The 18237-nt window shown below is 45.7% G+C and overlaps 1 protein-coding gene and 1 long non-coding RNA gene across 12 annotated transcripts in view; one reads left to right on the top strand and one right to left on the bottom strand.

Annotated features, from left to right (window-relative positions):
• ASAP1 (ArfGAP with SH3 domain, ankyrin repeat and PH domain 1) overlaps nt 1–18237 on the top strand; it is a 342709-nt gene that overhangs the window by 284664 nt on the left and 39808 nt on the right. For all 11 annotated transcript variants that reach the window (XM_086337364.1, XM_086337363.1, XM_086337357.1 and 8 more), the window contains 5 exons: nt 7964–8051; nt 10128–10176; nt 13303–13466; nt 15031–15164; nt 17174–17265. In XM_086337364.1, the coding sequence (XP_086193490.1) occupies nt 7964–8051; nt 10128–10176; nt 13303–13466; nt 15031–15164; nt 17174–17265 (527 nt within the window). The remainder of the gene's footprint in view (nt 1–7963; nt 8052–10127; nt 10177–13302; nt 13467–15030; nt 15165–17173; nt 17266–18237) is intronic.
• LOC147359675 (uncharacterized) overlaps nt 1–18237 on the bottom strand; it is a 32967-nt gene that overhangs the window by 5051 nt on the left and 9679 nt on the right. The gene's annotated exons all lie outside the window — the stretch shown is intronic.

Below are 18237 nucleotides of genomic sequence, written 5' to 3'. Positions count from 1 at the left end.
TAATGCAGCACTTGGGGAATCAAATTCAGTGAAAACCTCTGAATCAGCTGTCACAGTAATATTGATCGTGTCTAGTATCTGTTCAGTGCAGCATGAGATGTTTTCATTTCAAAACGCCAATTGTGACAAATCTATGGCAAATGTTAGCATAAAGCTTAAGGATAAAACTGTTTATGTTAAGCCACTAGACTATTATAAATAAATTTCTGTATCTTTGTATTGTTTGCTTTTACTTTGGTTTTTTAGCATAAGCATTGCATTATCAGTATATAATACAATAGAACAAGATATTGAAGAAAGAAAATATAAGGATTATATGTGAAGTACCCCTTGACCATAATAATCCTGAGAAATTAATTTCAAAAGTATAAGAAGCTAGTGTCCTGTTCACCTCTGAGTTCCCAGTGCCTGTGCTCTTTCTACTACATAATAGTCCTTTCCTCTGATGCCAGCTTTTGTTAAGATACTTTACTCCTCACTTGTCAACTGGGATATTAACAGTACCTGCCTTTCAGTGTCACGAGAGTTAGATGATTCATTTAAAGCTTTATAGAACCTGGACCACGGTAAGTGTCACTCAGTCGTGTCTGACTCTTTGCGATTCCATGGACTGTAGCCTGTCAGGCTATGTCTCTGGGATTCTCCAGGCAGGAATACTGGAATGGGTTGCCATTCCCTTCTCCAGGGGATCTTCCCAATCCTGGGATTGAACCCACATCTCCCACATTTCAGGCAGATTTATATTTACCATCTGAGTCACCAGGGAAGCCAAATGTCTGGTAAACTTAAATGATTACTCATCTTTGCTGGTGGTTAAGGCTCCGAGCTTCCAATGCAGGGGGCATGGGTTCCCTGGTCAGGGAACTAACATCCCACATGCCACGTGGTGTAACCAAAAAAAAAAAGTTTTAAAAAATCTGATTGGGGTGACGTCACCCATCACTGTGGGCCCAGACTGCCATGATTTGAGTCAAAATAACACTAAATTCCTCATAGTAGTGCCCAATTCATAGGTATATGTAAAGATTAAGTGAGTTCATTGATTCCAAGTAATTAGAACACAATGGGAGTTGGAAGTAGCCCTCAGTAAATGTCAGCTATCATTATTGCTGTTACGATCATCTTCTTCCCTCATGTGTTAACATCTCGTGTTTAATCTCACTTACTGGAATTCCTTTGTACTGCTGTTTCTTCCTGGAAGGACTTGATGAAGCTCATCTGAGGCACCTGTCCTCTCATAGGAATTTCATTTCTTCCTGTTAGAAGTGGACAACACATCTGGCACCTCCAGGCATCACACTAGAGCAAGAATTTGATTCTCTGTCCCTATCCTTGGGCTCTTTAGACCCACAGACATTTTCCAGGGAATCTTGTTCTCCATCTTGTCCAGAGCCCGGAAGATAACATTCAGCTTCAGGACTTCAACAGAGGCTCTGAAAGCCCGCTCACAACAGGTTGCTCCCCACCTTGCAGAGTGTTCAATAACCTGGTTTGTGTGATTGGCCTCTGTGGAGGCCAGCCTGGACCCTGCCCACTTCCACATCTTTGTCCCTGTTGTCACTGCAGGAAGAGACCATTTTCCTCTCCCCACGAGATCAGACGCAGCACTGTGAATTATAAAAGGGCAAATCCTGGAGCTGATTAGACCTGGGCTCCAACTCCTGAAGGACTGATGCTGAAGCTGAAACTCCAGTGCTTTGGCCACTAATGCGAAGAGTTGACTCACTGGAAAAGACTCTGATGCTGGGAGGGACTGGGGGCAGGAGGAGAAGGGGACGACAGAGGGTGAGATGGCTGGATGGCATCACTGACTCGATGGACTGAGTCTGAGTGAACTCCGGGAGTTGGTGATGGACAGGGAGGCCTGGCGTGCTGCGATTCATGGGGTCGCAAAGAGTCCGACACGACTGAGCGACTGAACTGAACTGAACCAACTCCTGAAACAAGCTGTAGGACCTTGGATAAGTTACTCAAGGCTTTAGAGCCTCCGTTTTCTCTGATGTCAAATTTGTATAATTTGCTTATTAAGATATCTTATTCCCTTCTAACTTCCCAAGTGACTCAGTGGTAAAGAATCCACCTGCAAATGCAGGAGATAAGGTTTAGGTGCTCAATAAATGAAAACCGCTACCTTGCCCCCAAAAAAACCAAAATACTTTGCAAAAGCCAGAAGTTTTAATGTACTAAATTTTTGGAGTTAAGATCTCTCTTCAGTGGTAGGTGTTCAGTGCATGCCTAACTTCTTATCCAGGATTTGTGTGGTTGTTGATGGTGTACCAAACATATGTGTCCCTCTAAGGCATGGTAGGTGTCTAAATAAATATTGAACAAAAATTGAAATGAGTGTAAAGATCTAAACAGCTGTGTTAGTAAGCATTCGCCTAGGAAATGAAGAGAGCTCTATTATTTTATTTTTACCTCTTTCTACCCAGCAGCCTGAGCCTGGCTGGGTCAGCCTTATTTTCCAAGTAATTAATACTTGTTCACTTGTTTGTGCAGTGAGCAATCCAGCTGAATGATGGGGGGAAATAATTTCATTTCTGGATACTAATTCCAGTAGCAGCTGTTTTCTGCTAACAGAAATACGCCTGCACTAACAACTTCACACTTCCAGCAAAAACTCTTCACCGCAGTGCATGCCGAGCTGTGACGGACAAATGTGTGGTGTTTGTTTTCTTTTAGGAGATGCAGATTCATTCTGTTTCTGCACACATTTGTGATGACTTTCCTAGCTGAAGGGCATCTTCTGTTTAGAGTGGCAGAGCGTTTATGTCAGAGGGGTGATGTCTTCATCACTTCTGTGCAGGGAATGTGTCAAGAGCTTACCGAGTGGAAACATGTTCAGAATCCTGCGAGCAGCTTTGCCACGTGTGTGTGTGTGCACATATGCAAAAGTGAACACTTATGTGAATAATGTTAACTGGAAAAAGCAGTTTGCAAAACAATATATACAGATGGAACCAACCCATGTTTTTCTAAAAACAGACTTTTCACACACACGCATATCTTGTTAAACTCAGGTATTAGCCATGAGTGTCCCTGGGTTTAAGTAGGGTTAACAAGTAATGTTCAGTTTCTGCTTTGTACTATCTCTGTCTCCCAGTGTTTCTTCCAGAAATATGCGTTCTTTTAAGGAACAGTAAAAGCTGTAAAAGGACAAGCCTCAAAGTTTTTCAGGGAACAGAGCTGGAACAGTCTTCATTTTTGAAAGACATCGTAACGATGTTGGGGTGGGGGCACTTGGAGCTTTTTAAATTTGCTGTTCAGCAGAGCCTACAGGGGCGCAGGACCGCCCCCCCCGCATCGTTCAAATGCGGGCCCTGGGAGAGCCACCTGCTACATAGAGGGATCTTTGGGAATAATGAAAAGTCTCTTTTCAGCAGTAACTTGAGTCCCCAGCCATCAGCACCAAGACCATCACTTTGATTCGGGCCCTGTCATCGCTCTCCAGTCTTACTCTCTCGACTCCTCCCCCAGCCATCTCCCTAGATGTCGGTGGGCTGGTCGGTTCTGCCAGGGGGTCCCATCAGTGTAACTGCCACGCTCCCGGGAACGTGCGCAAGTCCTCCGCTCCAGCTGCAGTGCCCTCCGTGTTAACTTCCTTATCACCTTTAGCCTTGTCCCTCTCACTCCCAGGGGCCTGCACCCGCGCCTCTCCCCCTCGGTCCTCGCCCAGGGACCAGGCCGCCCCTGGAACCTTGCAGAAGTCCCAATGCCCTCCTGAGCTCAGGCTCTGGGCGCTGGGCATGTCCTCGGTCCTTGGTCGGGTCTGTTTCCCGTATCTGCTGGGTGGCACAGACCGCCTGCCCTTTGTATGTGCTTAGATGGGCTTGAGGCTTCTGCAGTATTTTGTCAAATGCATTAAGTGAAGAGGTGTTTCAAATAGGGTTCTAAAATTTCTCTTTGCATCAATTATAAAATCTAAATGACCTGAGAAGATACCAGAATAGAAGTTCATATTTGGCGCCTTTGCTCTGTTTATTTCTAGCCCTTACTCTTCTCAGAGGAGGTGTTCTCGTGGACTGTGGCTTCGGGCTGCCGCCGGGGCAGGACTGGGGGGCACGTGGCTGGTTCCCTGGTGCTCCTTCCCGTGGAAGCGGAAGGGATGAACGCCAGGCTCTGTGCTGCTCGTTTACTAGGAGATTTTAGGGACGCCAGTTAAGCTCTCTGTGCCTGTTTCTTCACCTTAGTTAGTAAAAGAAACTAAAAATAGTCCCCTCGCAGGTGGGTACATGAGATAGGTACGCGTAAGGCTGAGAAATGCATTCATTCATTTGGTAAATATTTATTGAGTGCCTGCTGCATGCCAGACATTTTAGTGAACAAATCAGAAAGATGTGTGCTCTTTGTGGGAAGAAAGACAAGCAGTAAAGGGGAGTGAGAAGAGCCCAGAAGGCAGTACAGTGGAGTGTGAAGGAGTAGGAAGTCCAGGGAGGGAGGTCAGGACAGGACCACCCCTCTCTCCGGGGACTTGCTGGACTTGCTGGTGGGAGGAGCTGTAGGGAGTCGGCCCAGAGGTGTAGGGGGGAGGCCAGTGCTGCTCGCTGCCAGCAGGGGGAGCCGCAGGCCAAGTGGCAGGATCCGAAATCAGAAGGAGTCTGAAGGTGGCCCACGGGGGTCCTAACCCAGACTGGGGCTTTTATTCCAAGCGTGGTAGGAGTCATCAACGGTGAGGACTCAATAAATATACATTTCCTTTGTGTCCTTTCTGTTTTTGGCTTTTTTGGGGCTTTTTTTGCTTTCCTGTAACATAAACAGTATGAAAGCATTTCCTAAACTGTTCATCAACGTTGTAGCCCAGGGCAGGTCATTTAGTCTGTGATTTTAGTCTGCTGAACTGGCAGGAGAGATTATACCTTCCCTAATCAGTATAGCTGTCAGTTCAGTTCAGTCGCTCAGTCGTGTCCGACTCTTTGCGATCCCATGAATCGCAGCACGCCAGGCATCCCTGTCCATCACCAACTCCCGGAGTTTACCCAAACTCATGTCCATTGAGTTGGTGATGCCATCCAGCCATCTCATCCTCTGTCGTCCCTTACTCCTCCTGCCCCTAATCCCTCCCAGCATCAGGGTCTTTTCCAATGAGTCAACCCTTCGCATGAGGTGGCCAAAGTATTGAAGTTTCAGCTTTAGCATCAGTCCTTCCAAAGAACACCCAGGGCTGATCTCCTTTAGAATGGACTGGTTGGATCTCCTTGCAGTCCAAGGGACTCTCAAGAGTCTTCTCCAACACCACAGTTCAAAAGCATCAATTCTTCAGCGCTCAGCTTTCTTCACAGTCCAACTCTCACATCCATACATGACCACAGGAAAAACCATAGCCTTGACTAGACAGACCTTTGTTGGCAAAGTAATGTCTCTGCTTTTTAATATGTTGTCTAGGTTGGTTATAACTTTCCTTCCAACCTGTACATTAGTGCTAAAGGTCTAGAAAGGACTTTGAAATTTGAGGAAGTTACACAAACCTGGCGTTCCAGTGATGACTGTCATGATTCCAAGCCTTCTGGTCCCTTGGTCCATAGACTCTGGTTCAGCGTCTCACTCCACTTCCTGGTGTTCCTGGGCTCGTGACTGGTCACGTCTCAAAAACTGTGTTCTCTGCTCTCCAGATTCGCCCTTGGAGTGGTAGGTCACTTGTCCCACTAGCATTTAGAGGAAGAACACTGCAGGCATGACCTGTCTGTCAAGTGAAGTTCATGTCGACATGGCAGCTGTCAGTTCAGCAGACTGGACAGGCTAACACGGGAATGAGGATCACGTGTCATCTTGTCTTTGAAGTTGTGGGTCAGTCATGGAATGATGTACACTGCACAAAGCCCTCGTCCTCAGAAGCTTCCAGATAACATACTTTGAGGTAGCCCATGCTTTGAAATGAAAGCATGGTGCTATTTAATTTTCCAGAATCAGTTGACACTTAACTGAGTATGTTTTCCTTTTTAAAAATTTTGTCTGTGTTGCTTGGTTGTGTCTGCTGGTGAGGTGGTTCATAAACAGTAGAGTCACGAAGATTTGGGAAGGAAAAAGAAATCCAGTTAACCCTCTGCCACATTCAAATATGAATGGTGTCTCAAAAATTCTTAATGTCTTTGAAGAGCTTTCTCTATTTAGGTTAAGAAACTTGCAACCCCTTATTACACATAATCATGTAAGCCTGGGAAGTTCTTCCTCGTGTCTGGCTCAGCCCTTCTACAATTGGAGGGCCTTTCTCCTCCGTCTGTACAAATGGAAAACAGCTGCCCAACCTTCCCCAGTGACAACCCTTCACGTCCCGGCAGACGGTTAAGTCACACCCCAGCCTCTTTGCTCCAACCAAATGATGCCTTTAAACCCGCTTCAAAGTCCCCATTTTCCACTCCTTTAATCATCCCTTGATCTTCCCTAAGCTTTTCTGTATCCTCCTTCAGAATGTGGCTGCCACATTGGAACGTGGTAGTCTGCAGTCTCACCATTAACTGGGCTCACTATCTTTTCAGCCTGTCAGATGTCTTTGTCATTCATATGGGAAATCCAGCAATTTTACCAACACGCAAAAGGATGAGGACTAGCAATTCCTTTTACGGTGGACCCAGCCAAAGTTTGTGGTTGTAGCCGCCGGTTTTGGAGACTTGAGGCCTTTAGCAACCCAAACCCCAGATCTGTTCTAAGAAAAATTTGCAGACCCACAACCTCCTTGCCTCCCTATTCTGGGTTTGGCAGTCAGTCTGTAGTACAGGGCACTGTTTCTTCTTAGGCAAAACCGCCCTGTACAGGACTTGACTTCTGGTTTCTATGCCTAAGTCACATGTGCCCACAAAGAACATGAAATCCCTGGTTGTCTTCTCACTTCCTGCCCACAGAGAGCTTGCTTTGGAACGGATAAACTCAGGACATAGGGTATCTAATATCCTTTCTGTGTCTGATATCCTTGAAACCACAGAGGCAGGTCTCAGAAGTTGTTGAAACGGAAATTAAGTGTCTGGTAGCCATTATTGAGAATGAGAGGCACAGTGTGCGTCTGAAGTATTCTTGATCATAATACGCCACTGAGGGGCCCCCTTTCTACTTCCTCTCCCTCTTTTCCCTAAAGACTCAAGTTGGTTGGGTGGTCATGCTCCTGGCGTGGAGGTTGTCAGCATGATGACCTTCAGCTGGGGTGGGCTTGCAGACCTGACTTTTGCAGGCTTCTACTGAAGCACAGCCAGGCCCAGGCACTCAGGCCCTTCACCCCTTGGTCTGCTCCTTCCAGAAACTGGCATTCATCATTGACCAGAGTGTGACCACGGACAGATGCGGGCAGGAGGGCTGGAAGGAGCTCTGAGCAGAGTGATCATGTGGCAAGACTCTTTTAAGGCAAAGCCTACATTAGCATGACTGTCTAGACGCTCCAGAGTCTGTGTGAATTATTAATATATGCGTGACCAAGAGACTGGCCAGGAAGTGATAGGAAATCTTCATTATATTTTCCTCCAGATTTTGGGGTTGGTTAAGCAAAGTCTCATGGGTGGTAACTGTCCTTGTACTTTTGGGGAGAAGTAAAATGAATTTTGTGTGGCAACTAAAATTTGTGGCTACCTGGGACATGGGATTTGCAGTGACTGGTGACTGGGGTCATTGTGAGTGGATAAAGAAACTACACTCAGCTGTGTTTCACAGTAAGTGATTCAAGTGTCAACTCTGCGCTCGTGTACGTGTAGATTCCAGAAAGTCACAGTTCCTTGGGTTATACCCACTGGTCATTGAAAGAGAGATGAATTATCTTGGTTCCATCCTCATTAACCACTGGGACACTTACGCACAGTTAAAAGCCATTGAGTAGGCCGCCTAACTTTTTTTTTCCTTCTTGTTTAATGAGATTAAGATTCCAGTAGGGTGAATTAGACCTTATCGAAGGTATGATGAACTCCTGACCTGGCCCACGGGCACGGGGCCAGCGGGGGTGGCGGGCTGTGTTGCGTTTAACTTCTCTGTTTTCTGTCATGTCCAGTCCAACAGACAGCCAGCCAAGCTGAACCTTCTCACTTGCCAGGTGAAGCCGAATGCCGAGGACAAGAAGTCTTTCGACCTGATATCACGTGAGTCCTTTTTCTCCCGGGTCAGTTACTGTGGATCCTGCCACCTGTCCATTCCCGTTCTTTGGGTCGGAAGTCATGTGTTTCCCAAGCAGGGCTCCTTGAGAGGAGGTGTATGCTGGGCACACTGCTCTGGGAGGAGCCTGGGTCTCCCTACACAGAACTCACCTGGGGTAGGAAGGCATAAGCGACCTGCAGTGGAGGAGAATCTAGATATGTACAGTAAACCAGGCCAGCTCTTGACCATGAGCTTTATCCCCTGGGAGGGATTTCCCTGAGCACGTTCCCCTTGTTCTCCTATGTGTGCTGAATCGGTCTTTGATGTGATGCCCAGACATAGGTCTCTTTTAAAAAGTCGCGGGATGACTCTGACGGAAGCGCAGACGGGAGACTTCCCTGGTGGTCCAGTGGTTAAGACTTTGCACTTCCAAATCACGGGGTGCAGGTTCATTCCCTAGTCGGGGAACTAAGATCCCACATGCTATGCAATGTGGTCAGAAAATAAAATTTCAGTTAAAAAATAAGAAAACAGAAGCACGGACATGGACTTGACAGTGAGGCGTGCTGCTATGTCTGCCCAGCTCCAGAGTTTTACCCCTGCAGAATCTCTCTGAAAGGAGAAGTCATTTCCCTGCTGCCAAGAACTGCCTTCTGACGTCCTAAATCAATGACCCTGTGCTCTGTCCTCCATGGGTCGGAGCATGCTTTTGGCCCATCTACCCCCTCAACTGATAGCCTGTGTCCTCATAGTCTTTGGAGGGAAAGGAGATTGTTTTCCTCTAGGCTGGCTCCCTGTGCTTTCATGGGTGCCCCTGGTACTTTAGTACTTTGGCCACCTGATGCAGAGAGCCGATGCTGGGAAAGACCGAGGGCAGGAGAAGGGGGCAACAGAGGATGCGATGGTTGGATGACATCACCGACTCAATGGACATGAGTTTGCGTAAACTCCGGGAAATAATGACGGACGGGGAAGCCTGGCGTGCTGCAGTCCACAGGGTAGCAAAGAGTCAGACACAACTGAGTGACTCCAGCCACAATATGTGCTGGGTGCTTTATGTCCATGATGGGTAATCCTCTCAAAAACCTTGTCATTTTCCTGTTTCACAGAAGAAAAGACTGAGACTCAGGAAGGTCCAGCGACTTAACATAAAGCCTCAGTAGTAAAGTTGGGGTTCAGCCGGGGCGCTTGGGTTCCAGCACCTGTGTGGTGTACTTGGGCACACGCACCGCCTCTCTCGCAGGAGGTGGGGGCGCCTAGCCTGGAGCAGTCACTGAGTGAGTGACTGCCTAGAAAGGGAAGCGGATAAGACAGTGGTAGTTGGACCTCAGTGTATGGAAGCATCCGAGTAAATCCCATATTCTAAGGAAGAGTTTCCTTCATGCACACCCTGCCCACACTGCCCAGGTCCAGCTGCCCCCTCCTTACGTGGGTCACACCTTGGAGGATGACCCTCCAGCAGGGCTTGAACCCTCCCTTCCTGAAGCCTGATTTAACCAGAGAGCAACCTCGGGCAGGACTTGTCTGAACATCAGGGCTGCCCTGTGAGTTATGAATTCTTACAAAAAGAAATTCTTTAAAAAGAAAAACCAGTGAAAGGCAAATTGGAAAAGGAAAGTGAAATACTAATACTATGGCAGCTAGCACTCTCTGATTTCTAAGATCTACTTGAGGGACTTCCCCAGAAGTCCAGTGGTTAAGACTCCAGACTTCCAATGCAGGGGGCGCGGGTTTGATCCTAGGTAGGGGAACTAAGATCCCACATGCCGGGTGGCGTGGTGAAAAAGAAAAAATTATCTGCTTGACCAGGTGGGACCCATCCCCCTTCCCACTTGTTTTTCAAAAGCAATGCTTAGGCATTGGGTGGTGTTTGCAGTTACCTTCTGTATTCCTGTTTCTCTTCAGAAAAGCAGTATTGACAGAGTGAATCGTGTAACTGCTGAAACAAAAAGGTGCAAAAAGAATACCAGAATCCTGCTTTCAGTGTGTGCTCCTCAGGAACTTTTAAAATCTGTATTAATACCTGAAGCATGCTGCTTTCTAAGATTTTGCTTTTTTTTTTCTCTTTTTTTGTATTTCAGATAACAGGACGTATCACTTTCAGGCCGAAGATGAGCAGGATTATGTAGCGTAAGTAGTTTTGAAATCACGGCACCAGGCCTTAAACTGAAAAAAGCACCTTTATCTCTTCTGTATAGTATACTTAAAAGTGTTCTTTTTATTACTAAGAACCAGTCCTGGTGGGTTTCCCCTGCTTAGCTGTCAGCCCTGGGCTTTCCCATGGGTCTCTTCTTTTAGTCTGGGGTGCTCAGTCAACTCAGGTGTCCCCTTCAAGGTTCTGCTCAAGCCTCACTGCCCGAGAGGTTTTGCTCCCTCCCCGCAGGCCTCTTCACACCCCTCTGGGTCCCCTGGCTCAGTCTCAGCCCTCTGGAGACCTGGAGCTCCTGAGGACAAGGACTGCGCCTTCTGCATTTCTAATCCCACCATCTGCACTTGGAGGGCTTTACTCAGCGCTGGAGTAATTCATGTATGGGGGAGTGGCTCCATTTGGGATTCTCTCTGGGTTCCAGTAGTTGTGATGGCAGACTTGATTTTGATGGAGGAGATTCTGGCATCCTTCAAGTCACACATTTTTCTCCAAGTTACACAGAGGAAGTTCCACTGCCTCATTGAGCTGTTGTCTCATGTGAAAGCATCCAGTGAACTGAGCAGAGAAATCCTTTATCGGCCCACCAAGGAAGGAGGCAGGTCCAGCTGAAGAGCAGCTGAATGTTTGAGGTCAGGCAGACTTGATTTCTAGTCCACAGTCTGCCTGTTAGTGGCTTTTGGATCTTGGTAAGGTCATCCCACCCCGGCTTTCTTGTCCCTGAGAGGGTTACAGGCCTCGCTTGCAGAATTTTGAGACTTGAGATGAAATGTGTGGTGGTGGTGGTGGTTTAGTTGCTGAGTTGTGTCCAACTCATTGTGACCCCATGAACTGTAGCCCACCAGGCTCCTCTGTCCATGGGATTTCCCAGGCAAGATTACCAGAGTGGGTTGCCATTTCCTAAATCCTCTCATACAGTGCCAATTTTTTTTTTACTCCTATAAACTCAAAGTGGCTTTTAAAGTATTAAAACACAATTATGCACTATTTTACTTTTTAATACTTTTTTATGTGCCGGTTACTTTAAAACAATTTTAAAGGTTTTTGAAGAATTTTCAGAAATAGTTGCTTTGATTCTCAACCCTTTTAAAATGAAGCTATTCTACCACATTTGCTTTATTCTTCCAGAAAATGAATTGTCCTTTAAATGTATATTTTTGGATCATCATGACAAACTTTTTTATTTATTTAATTTGTCATGAGTTCTCAAGTAAAGAGGCAAATGTGGCATAACAGGAGGAACTCTGAAAAAGGGGGTCAGCAGAGCTGTTTTCTCATCCCAGTCTGACGTCAGTCCCACTGTAGGGCTCTGGGCAAGTCACTGAATCTCTCTAGGCCTCTGTCTCTTTAAAGCATTGTAAACCCTAACTCAGAGGCTTATTGGAGGATTATATTTCAAAAATTGTAAGTACTTGGCACATAGTAGATACTGGTAATATCAGATAGCCAAAATACCAAAATGCCTAAGGAAAGCAGTATAGAGACTCCAGCATTATCAATACTACTGCTAATAAAATGCACAGGGACCTGCCCTATGGAACCCAGATCCTTACATTGTTTTTAACAGAATAATTTCTAGTTTCTAACTTGAGACTACATGATAGAAAAAGTATTTTTTAACTTACAAGGTAGTAATTGCCTACCCCGTCCCTGGACTGTTGGTTTTGTCTGAACAGTTGGGTTTTCTGCATCACAGAGGAAAAGCTGAGCTACACAATCCTGTTTCTCAGGACATGGTGAGGTGAGCACCACCTAGAGTCAAAGCTGTGACTCGCAGTTCACCTACACCAGGCGCTGTGGTTTTTAACTGTCACTGCTGGCTCTGTCACTCCTTCCAAAGCTCTTGTAGATGGACTTTGCTTCAAGTGCACACATCCTTCAAGACACAGTTCTGGATCTCTGTGTTCTTTATTGAGAGTGGTATTAATTTGGCTTTTTTCCCCCTCTCATTCCTGAAAGAAATATAACTCCTTACAGATTTGGATAATTACTGAGAAGTAAGAGTTAAGGCATTCCATCTGGTTCTTTTTCCTACAGAAAAATCACTCAAGAGACATCCAGTATTCACATTTTGGTGAATTTTTTTTCTAGCCTTTTCCCCACAAAATATACAATTCACGAATACATTTAAATTTGAGATTATATAACTTTTTTTTTCCTGTTTATTTCACAAAGCATTATATTGCGAGCATTTCCCCAGTGTCATCCAAAAATTAGTTGGAAACTTAAATTTTCGTATTTGAGTAACTAGTCCACTTTGTGGTTATTTCATACTCTGCTAATCAACCCTGTTGTGTATTTAGGCTGTTTTATGCATAGACTGGTAGTGAAGAGTTATTTTGTTGGGTCCATATTATGGTCATGCTGTATGTATATTTTAATAGCTTGCACTTTTCCTTTCATATAACAAACATCAGCATGTTTCCATGTCAGTGTACCTTTTTTGTAAACATGAATTTTCGTGGAAAATGAAATATTCCTTCATTGTCACTTTTAAGTGCCCCTGCTGATATGGACTTCCAAAAACAATGCCTTTTGCTAAGCCCTCTTTCCTGCCTCCTGTTCCTTTCTCACCTGTGCTTTCTTATCCTTTCACTGGGTTGAACCCATGCTGAGTCCTCTTCCTCCCTTTATTCTGGCTGCATGTAAATACAGGTATCATGGGTTTCCCAGGTGGTATTAGTGGTGAAGAATCTGCCTGCCAACACAGGAGGTACAAGAGATGCGTCTTCAATCCCTGGGTCAGGAAGATCCCCTGGAGAAGGAAGTGGCAACACACTCCAGTATTCGTGCCTGGAAAATCCCATGGACAGAGGAGCCTGGCGGGCTACAGTCCATGGGGTCGCAGAGAGCCGGACATGACTGAACGCACAGCACGTGTGTTCACACAAGCCTCTGGTCACTGATGTTCACCATCTCATCTCACCTTGCGCGCTTTTCTCCTGTCTGTTGTTTTCCAATCTCTGACTCTTTCTTCCAGGTTTAATTTCTTTCATTTTCCCTCCTGTTACTGCTTGAGTTCTAGATGAAGATCTGAGTTGTTTGCAGGGGAAGGAGAACGCAGCGGCCAGCCAGGCACTCACGTCTCCTTCCTCCTGTTCTGGCGGCAGGTGGATCTCGGTGCTGACGAACAGCAAAGAGGAGGCCCTCACCATGGCCTTCCGGGGGGAGCAGAGCGCCGGGGAGAGCAGCCTGGAGGAGCTGACGAAGGCCATCATCGAGGACGTGCAGCGGCTCCCGGGCAACGACGTCTGCTGCGACTGCGGCTCGGCAGGTATTCTGGCTAGGGCTGTAAGTGAGCGCGTCGTTCGCACACCCAGCACATACTCCCAACCTGAATGGTTCCCACCTCCAAGTGCGGTCACCCGTGCTGTCCGCTCCATCTGGGACATCCCCCCCAGCACCGCCTTGTTCTCCCTAAACAGCACCTGCCAAGATGCCCCCTGTCCTGGAAGGCCCAGTTAGATCAGCATTATGGACGTGGAGTCCGTCACCCTGGGTTCGAATCACCAGCCCACTCCTCACAGTCTGGACCACCTCATGCCCGGTCCCCAGCTAGTCTCATCTTCAGTTTCGTCGTCTGAAAAGTAGGATGACGAACGAAGTTCAGCTGCCGCGAGGAAGCAGTGGAATGGTGTCTCCAAAACTGGCTGGCACACGGTGCCTCTCTGTCCTTCCTTTGTGTTCTGTAAAACTTCCCCAACCTCTGTATCACACGGGTGTTCTCAGATGGCATCTGTGTTGTTTCCATATTGACACTGTGTGCGTGCTTAGTCGCTCAGTCGTGTCCAACTCCGCGACCCTATGAACTATAGCCCACCAGGCTCCTTGTCCATGGGATTCTCCAAGGAAGAATACTGGAGTGGGTTGCCATGCCCTCCTCCAGGGGATCTTCTTGACCCAGGGATCAAACTCACATCTCTTAGGTCTCCTGCATTGGTAGGTGGGTTCTTTAGCACCACCTGGAAAGCATATTCACATTAGCTAACATGTATCCAGTGCTTACATTATAGTAAGGATTGTGGCAGTTGTTTTGCTGGTCTTTTCTTACTCAGTCCTCACAGAAGGTCTCCGGGTAGGATAACTGATCTTATCCCCATTTCACAGATGACAAATCTGAGGGACTGGAGAACTTGAGTGACTCAACCTGAGGTCACACATCTGGTAGGGCTCAGAACATCCGCCTGCAAACCCGTTCTTAAGCATTATGGCCGACTTTTTAAATCGTTTACTAGTTCAAATGGACTCTTCTATACAACAGGCCATAAGCCCCTCAGAGGCAAGCCTCGGATTTTCTACTTTTGTGCACGTGTGTGACGCTGCCTCACACAGTGTCAGGATGGCAGAGGAGCAGTAAATAGAAGCTTGCCGCAGACAGAGAACCCTCAAGATTTGGGTAACAGAAGTATTCGTTCCGTTGTTCTAGGGCACTTGGGGGCTGTAGAAGCTGTCTTACACCAAGAGGTGCTTGCGAAGAAGCCATACCTAGGATAACAGGTCAAGGCTAGTTAACCAAGTGTGCGGGTTAACGATGGCCGCAGAACCCAGTCCCTTGTGAGCTGTACTGAGAAGTCCTTTATCAGGGTGTTTCATAGTAGGCCTCACATTTTCACAAAAACCAGGCACTGAATTTTGTTTTCAGCTCAGTATTGAAGAGTTATTTTTCAAATTTGTCTTAAAGAAAATTTGCTCTCTGACAAGCTGTTAGTTTTAAAAATAGCTGCTACCTTCCATCTAAATCTTTCCCTTATATATTTTAAAAATTTTACTACTGTTGGAGCTTCCTCTGTAATTGGCACACTAAATTAGATATCATGTCTTCAAAATCCTCTCCACAGAACCCACCTGGCTGTCCACCAACTTGGGTATCTTGACCTGTATAGAATGTTCCGGCATCCATAGAGAAATGGGGGTTCATATTTCTCGCATCCAGTCTTTGGAACTAGACAAATTAGGAACTTCTGAACTCTTGGTAAGTAGCGACCTGTCATGAATACATTTAATATATTGCATTGGGTGTTTTGGTTTCTGCTGAGTACAAAGAATTTAATTCTGAGTTCAGTGAGTTTGCATAGATATTTAAAATGTAAATTTTGAGGTATGTAACACTGACTGTTTCTGTTTCCTGAAGAACTGGCGAATCATGCATTTCTATAATTAGCTTGCAAAAACTAGCTCTTTGCCTCTGGGATAGCCTGTTTCAAAGTTGCTTTTTTTTTTTTCTTTTAGAATTAGTGTTTATATGATTCACTGTCATAACAGTAAAGGGAGTTAGATGTCAGACTCATGTGTTCACTTTATCTAGTGGCTTACATTATTAAAAATAATGGCTAAAGAGTTCTCTGTTTTTTTCTGTTTGTAAAAGTGCATATGAATTAGGAATGGCCTATTAGCCACTGTCATAAACCAACCACTCCTTAACCCATAACTTCTTCAGGTGGAGGGAAAAAATTGTGTGCAGTTGTGGTGCTTAGCTTTATGGTACAGAAAGGACACCCTCATCAAGTCCAAATTAAATTGGTCCCACAGTTCACCAAATAATAGGGGGAAAAGGCCCATTCAGAGTCTCCTATAATGCCTTATGGTCATCAGCACCATCTTGCCTATTTGGAACCTGGTGCCTATGAGAGAATCTTTAGAGGGTTTGAAGTGAAACAGGGCTTCTTCTCAGACAGGAAAGACTCTTGAGCAGAACCTGAGGGAGCCTGGGGCCCTGAAAACCTGAAGTCTAAGCAGTCATTAAGCAACAATGGTCTGTCTTGTGTTGCATGAGCCCCTTGATTTAGAAAATATGGTACTTATACACGGCTCCCTATTCACTTCAGCATTATAGAGAAGAAACTCAGACCTAATGCCTGCAGCATCCTTTAATGTGAAAGTGGTGCCAGTCCCTCTCCTTGACTTGGGTGAATGAAACCCAGTTTGACAACTCAAAATAGGAAGAGTCCAAATCCTAGACACTTAAATACAGTAAACCCCAGAGACCTGATTGCCTGGATGTTTCTTCACATCTATCCCCAGGTTATCCAAGTGACCAAATGACCAAATTTGTCCTGAAGAACACATTTTCTTGGAAGCGTCGTGAAAAGTTAAAGTGTTAGTTGCTCAGTCGTGTCCGCCTCTTTGTGATACCATGGACTTTAGCCCACCAGACTCCTCTGTCCATGGAAATTCTCCAGGCAAGAATACTGGAGTGGTAGCCATTCCCGTCTCCAGGGGACCTTCCTGACCCAGGGATCAAACCTGGGTATCTTACATTGCAGGCAGATTCTTTACCTTCTGAGCCACCAGGGAAGCCCAAGAGACTGATCACATGAATGTTTCTTCGCATCGATCCCTAAATTGTCTGAATGACCAAAAGCCCTTCAGGAAAAATTTTCTTGGAATGGTCTTGAACCTAGAAGCAAAATTTTTCCTGAGGCCTCTTCATTAATTACCTGTAGCATCTTAATTTGTACCCCAAATATAAAGGAATCTTACACTCTTCTCTGGCTAATAAGAGTAAATCTGCTTTATCTAAAAATGAGTCATGATGGTAATTGAAAAGTTTTTGCTTTAAGCAATAGCATTTAACCTCATTCATATGAGATTCAAATATGGAACCTGCTGTTTAATCTCAGACTGTGTGTGTGTGTGTGTGTGTGTGTGTCTCTGTGTCTGTGTGTGGGACCACATCGTATTCTAGTTAAACATTTATCACATTGTGTTTGTGAAAATCATTAGTTTTCTTATCCATGGTTCCACCAGTCCATTATCTCCCATGAAAGGGAACACTCTATATTCCAGAACGGCACTCAGAAGCTCACTGTCTGGCACGTAGTATATGCCCAGTAAATTATCTCTTGACCAGGTGGATGAATGGTCTGTATTCTGAATCAATTGAAGGAAAATAATATATTCAGAAATCTCCAAAGCAAGTAATAGTAAACTCCTAAACTAGTAGTAATGCGTTTACTCTGCTGCATTTTGTTTATGTTACAGCTGGCCAAGAATGTAGGAAACAATAGTTTTAATGATATTATGGAAGCAAATTTACCCAGTCCCTCACCAAAACCCACCCCTTCAAGTGATATGTAAGTATTTCTAATATACTGAATTCTTTACTGTTCTATAATTGTTCTTCTACCCTTCCCCAAACTTCTTCGTGGCTATGGCATTCTTCCCCACCAGAGGAAAACTCATTATGAGGAAAAAACAGAGCACAGTACTTCTGAAATTGTTGTTCAGTGGCTTCAATCGTGTCCGACTCTTTGTGACCCCATGGACTGTAGCCCGCCAGGCTCCTTTGTCCGTGGGATTCTCCAGGCAAGAATACTGGAGTGGGTTGCCATTTCCTCCTCCAGGGGAATCTTCGCAACCCAGGATTGAACCCAGGTCTCCTGCATTGGCAGGCGGGTTCTTCACCACTGAGCCACCTGGGAAGCCCATTTCTGGAATGCACCAACTATTTTTGCCATCACCTTTCCCTAAGTAATTGTAGCTGCTCTGTGGAGGATAAATCTTCATAAGGACAATTAATGCTTAATCATCACATATTGTGGTAAATAAGAGACAAACTAAAGCAATGCGAGATTCCTATCAGATTGGCAACAATCCAGGTGCTTAACGGCCCGCTCAGCCAGACTGTGGGAAAACAGGCATCTCTGCTCGTGTGTTGTTGGTGGGAGTACAAATGGAACACCAGCCACAAGAGGCAAATTAGACATGTTTATCATAATTGTAGATTTATTTACCCTGACTCAGCACCTGCCCTTCTGGGAGGTTGTTCCCGTTCTGTATTAGAGAAAGATTAGGAACAAAGCAGATGTCTACCTAAGAATCCCTTGGACTGCAGGAAGATCAAATCAGTCCATCCTAAAGGAAATCAGCCCTGAATATTCATTGGAAGGACTGACACTGAAGCCGGAGCTCCAATACTGTGGCCACCTGATGGGAAGAGCTGACTCACTGGAAAAGACCCTGATGCTGGGAAGACTGAGGGCAGGAGAACGGGGCAACAGAGAATGAGATGGTTGGATGGCATCACCGACGCAATGGACATGAGT

The sequence above is a fragment of the Bos grunniens genome, chromosome 14, assembly GCF_055505025.1.
Source record: "Bos grunniens cultivar Pamir isolate PY7600 chromosome 14, Bosgru_T2T1.0, whole genome shotgun sequence".
Classification (NCBI taxonomy): domain Eukaryota; kingdom Metazoa; phylum Chordata; class Mammalia; order Artiodactyla; family Bovidae; genus Bos; species Bos grunniens.
This window is presented reverse-complemented; position numbering and strand designations above follow the sequence as displayed.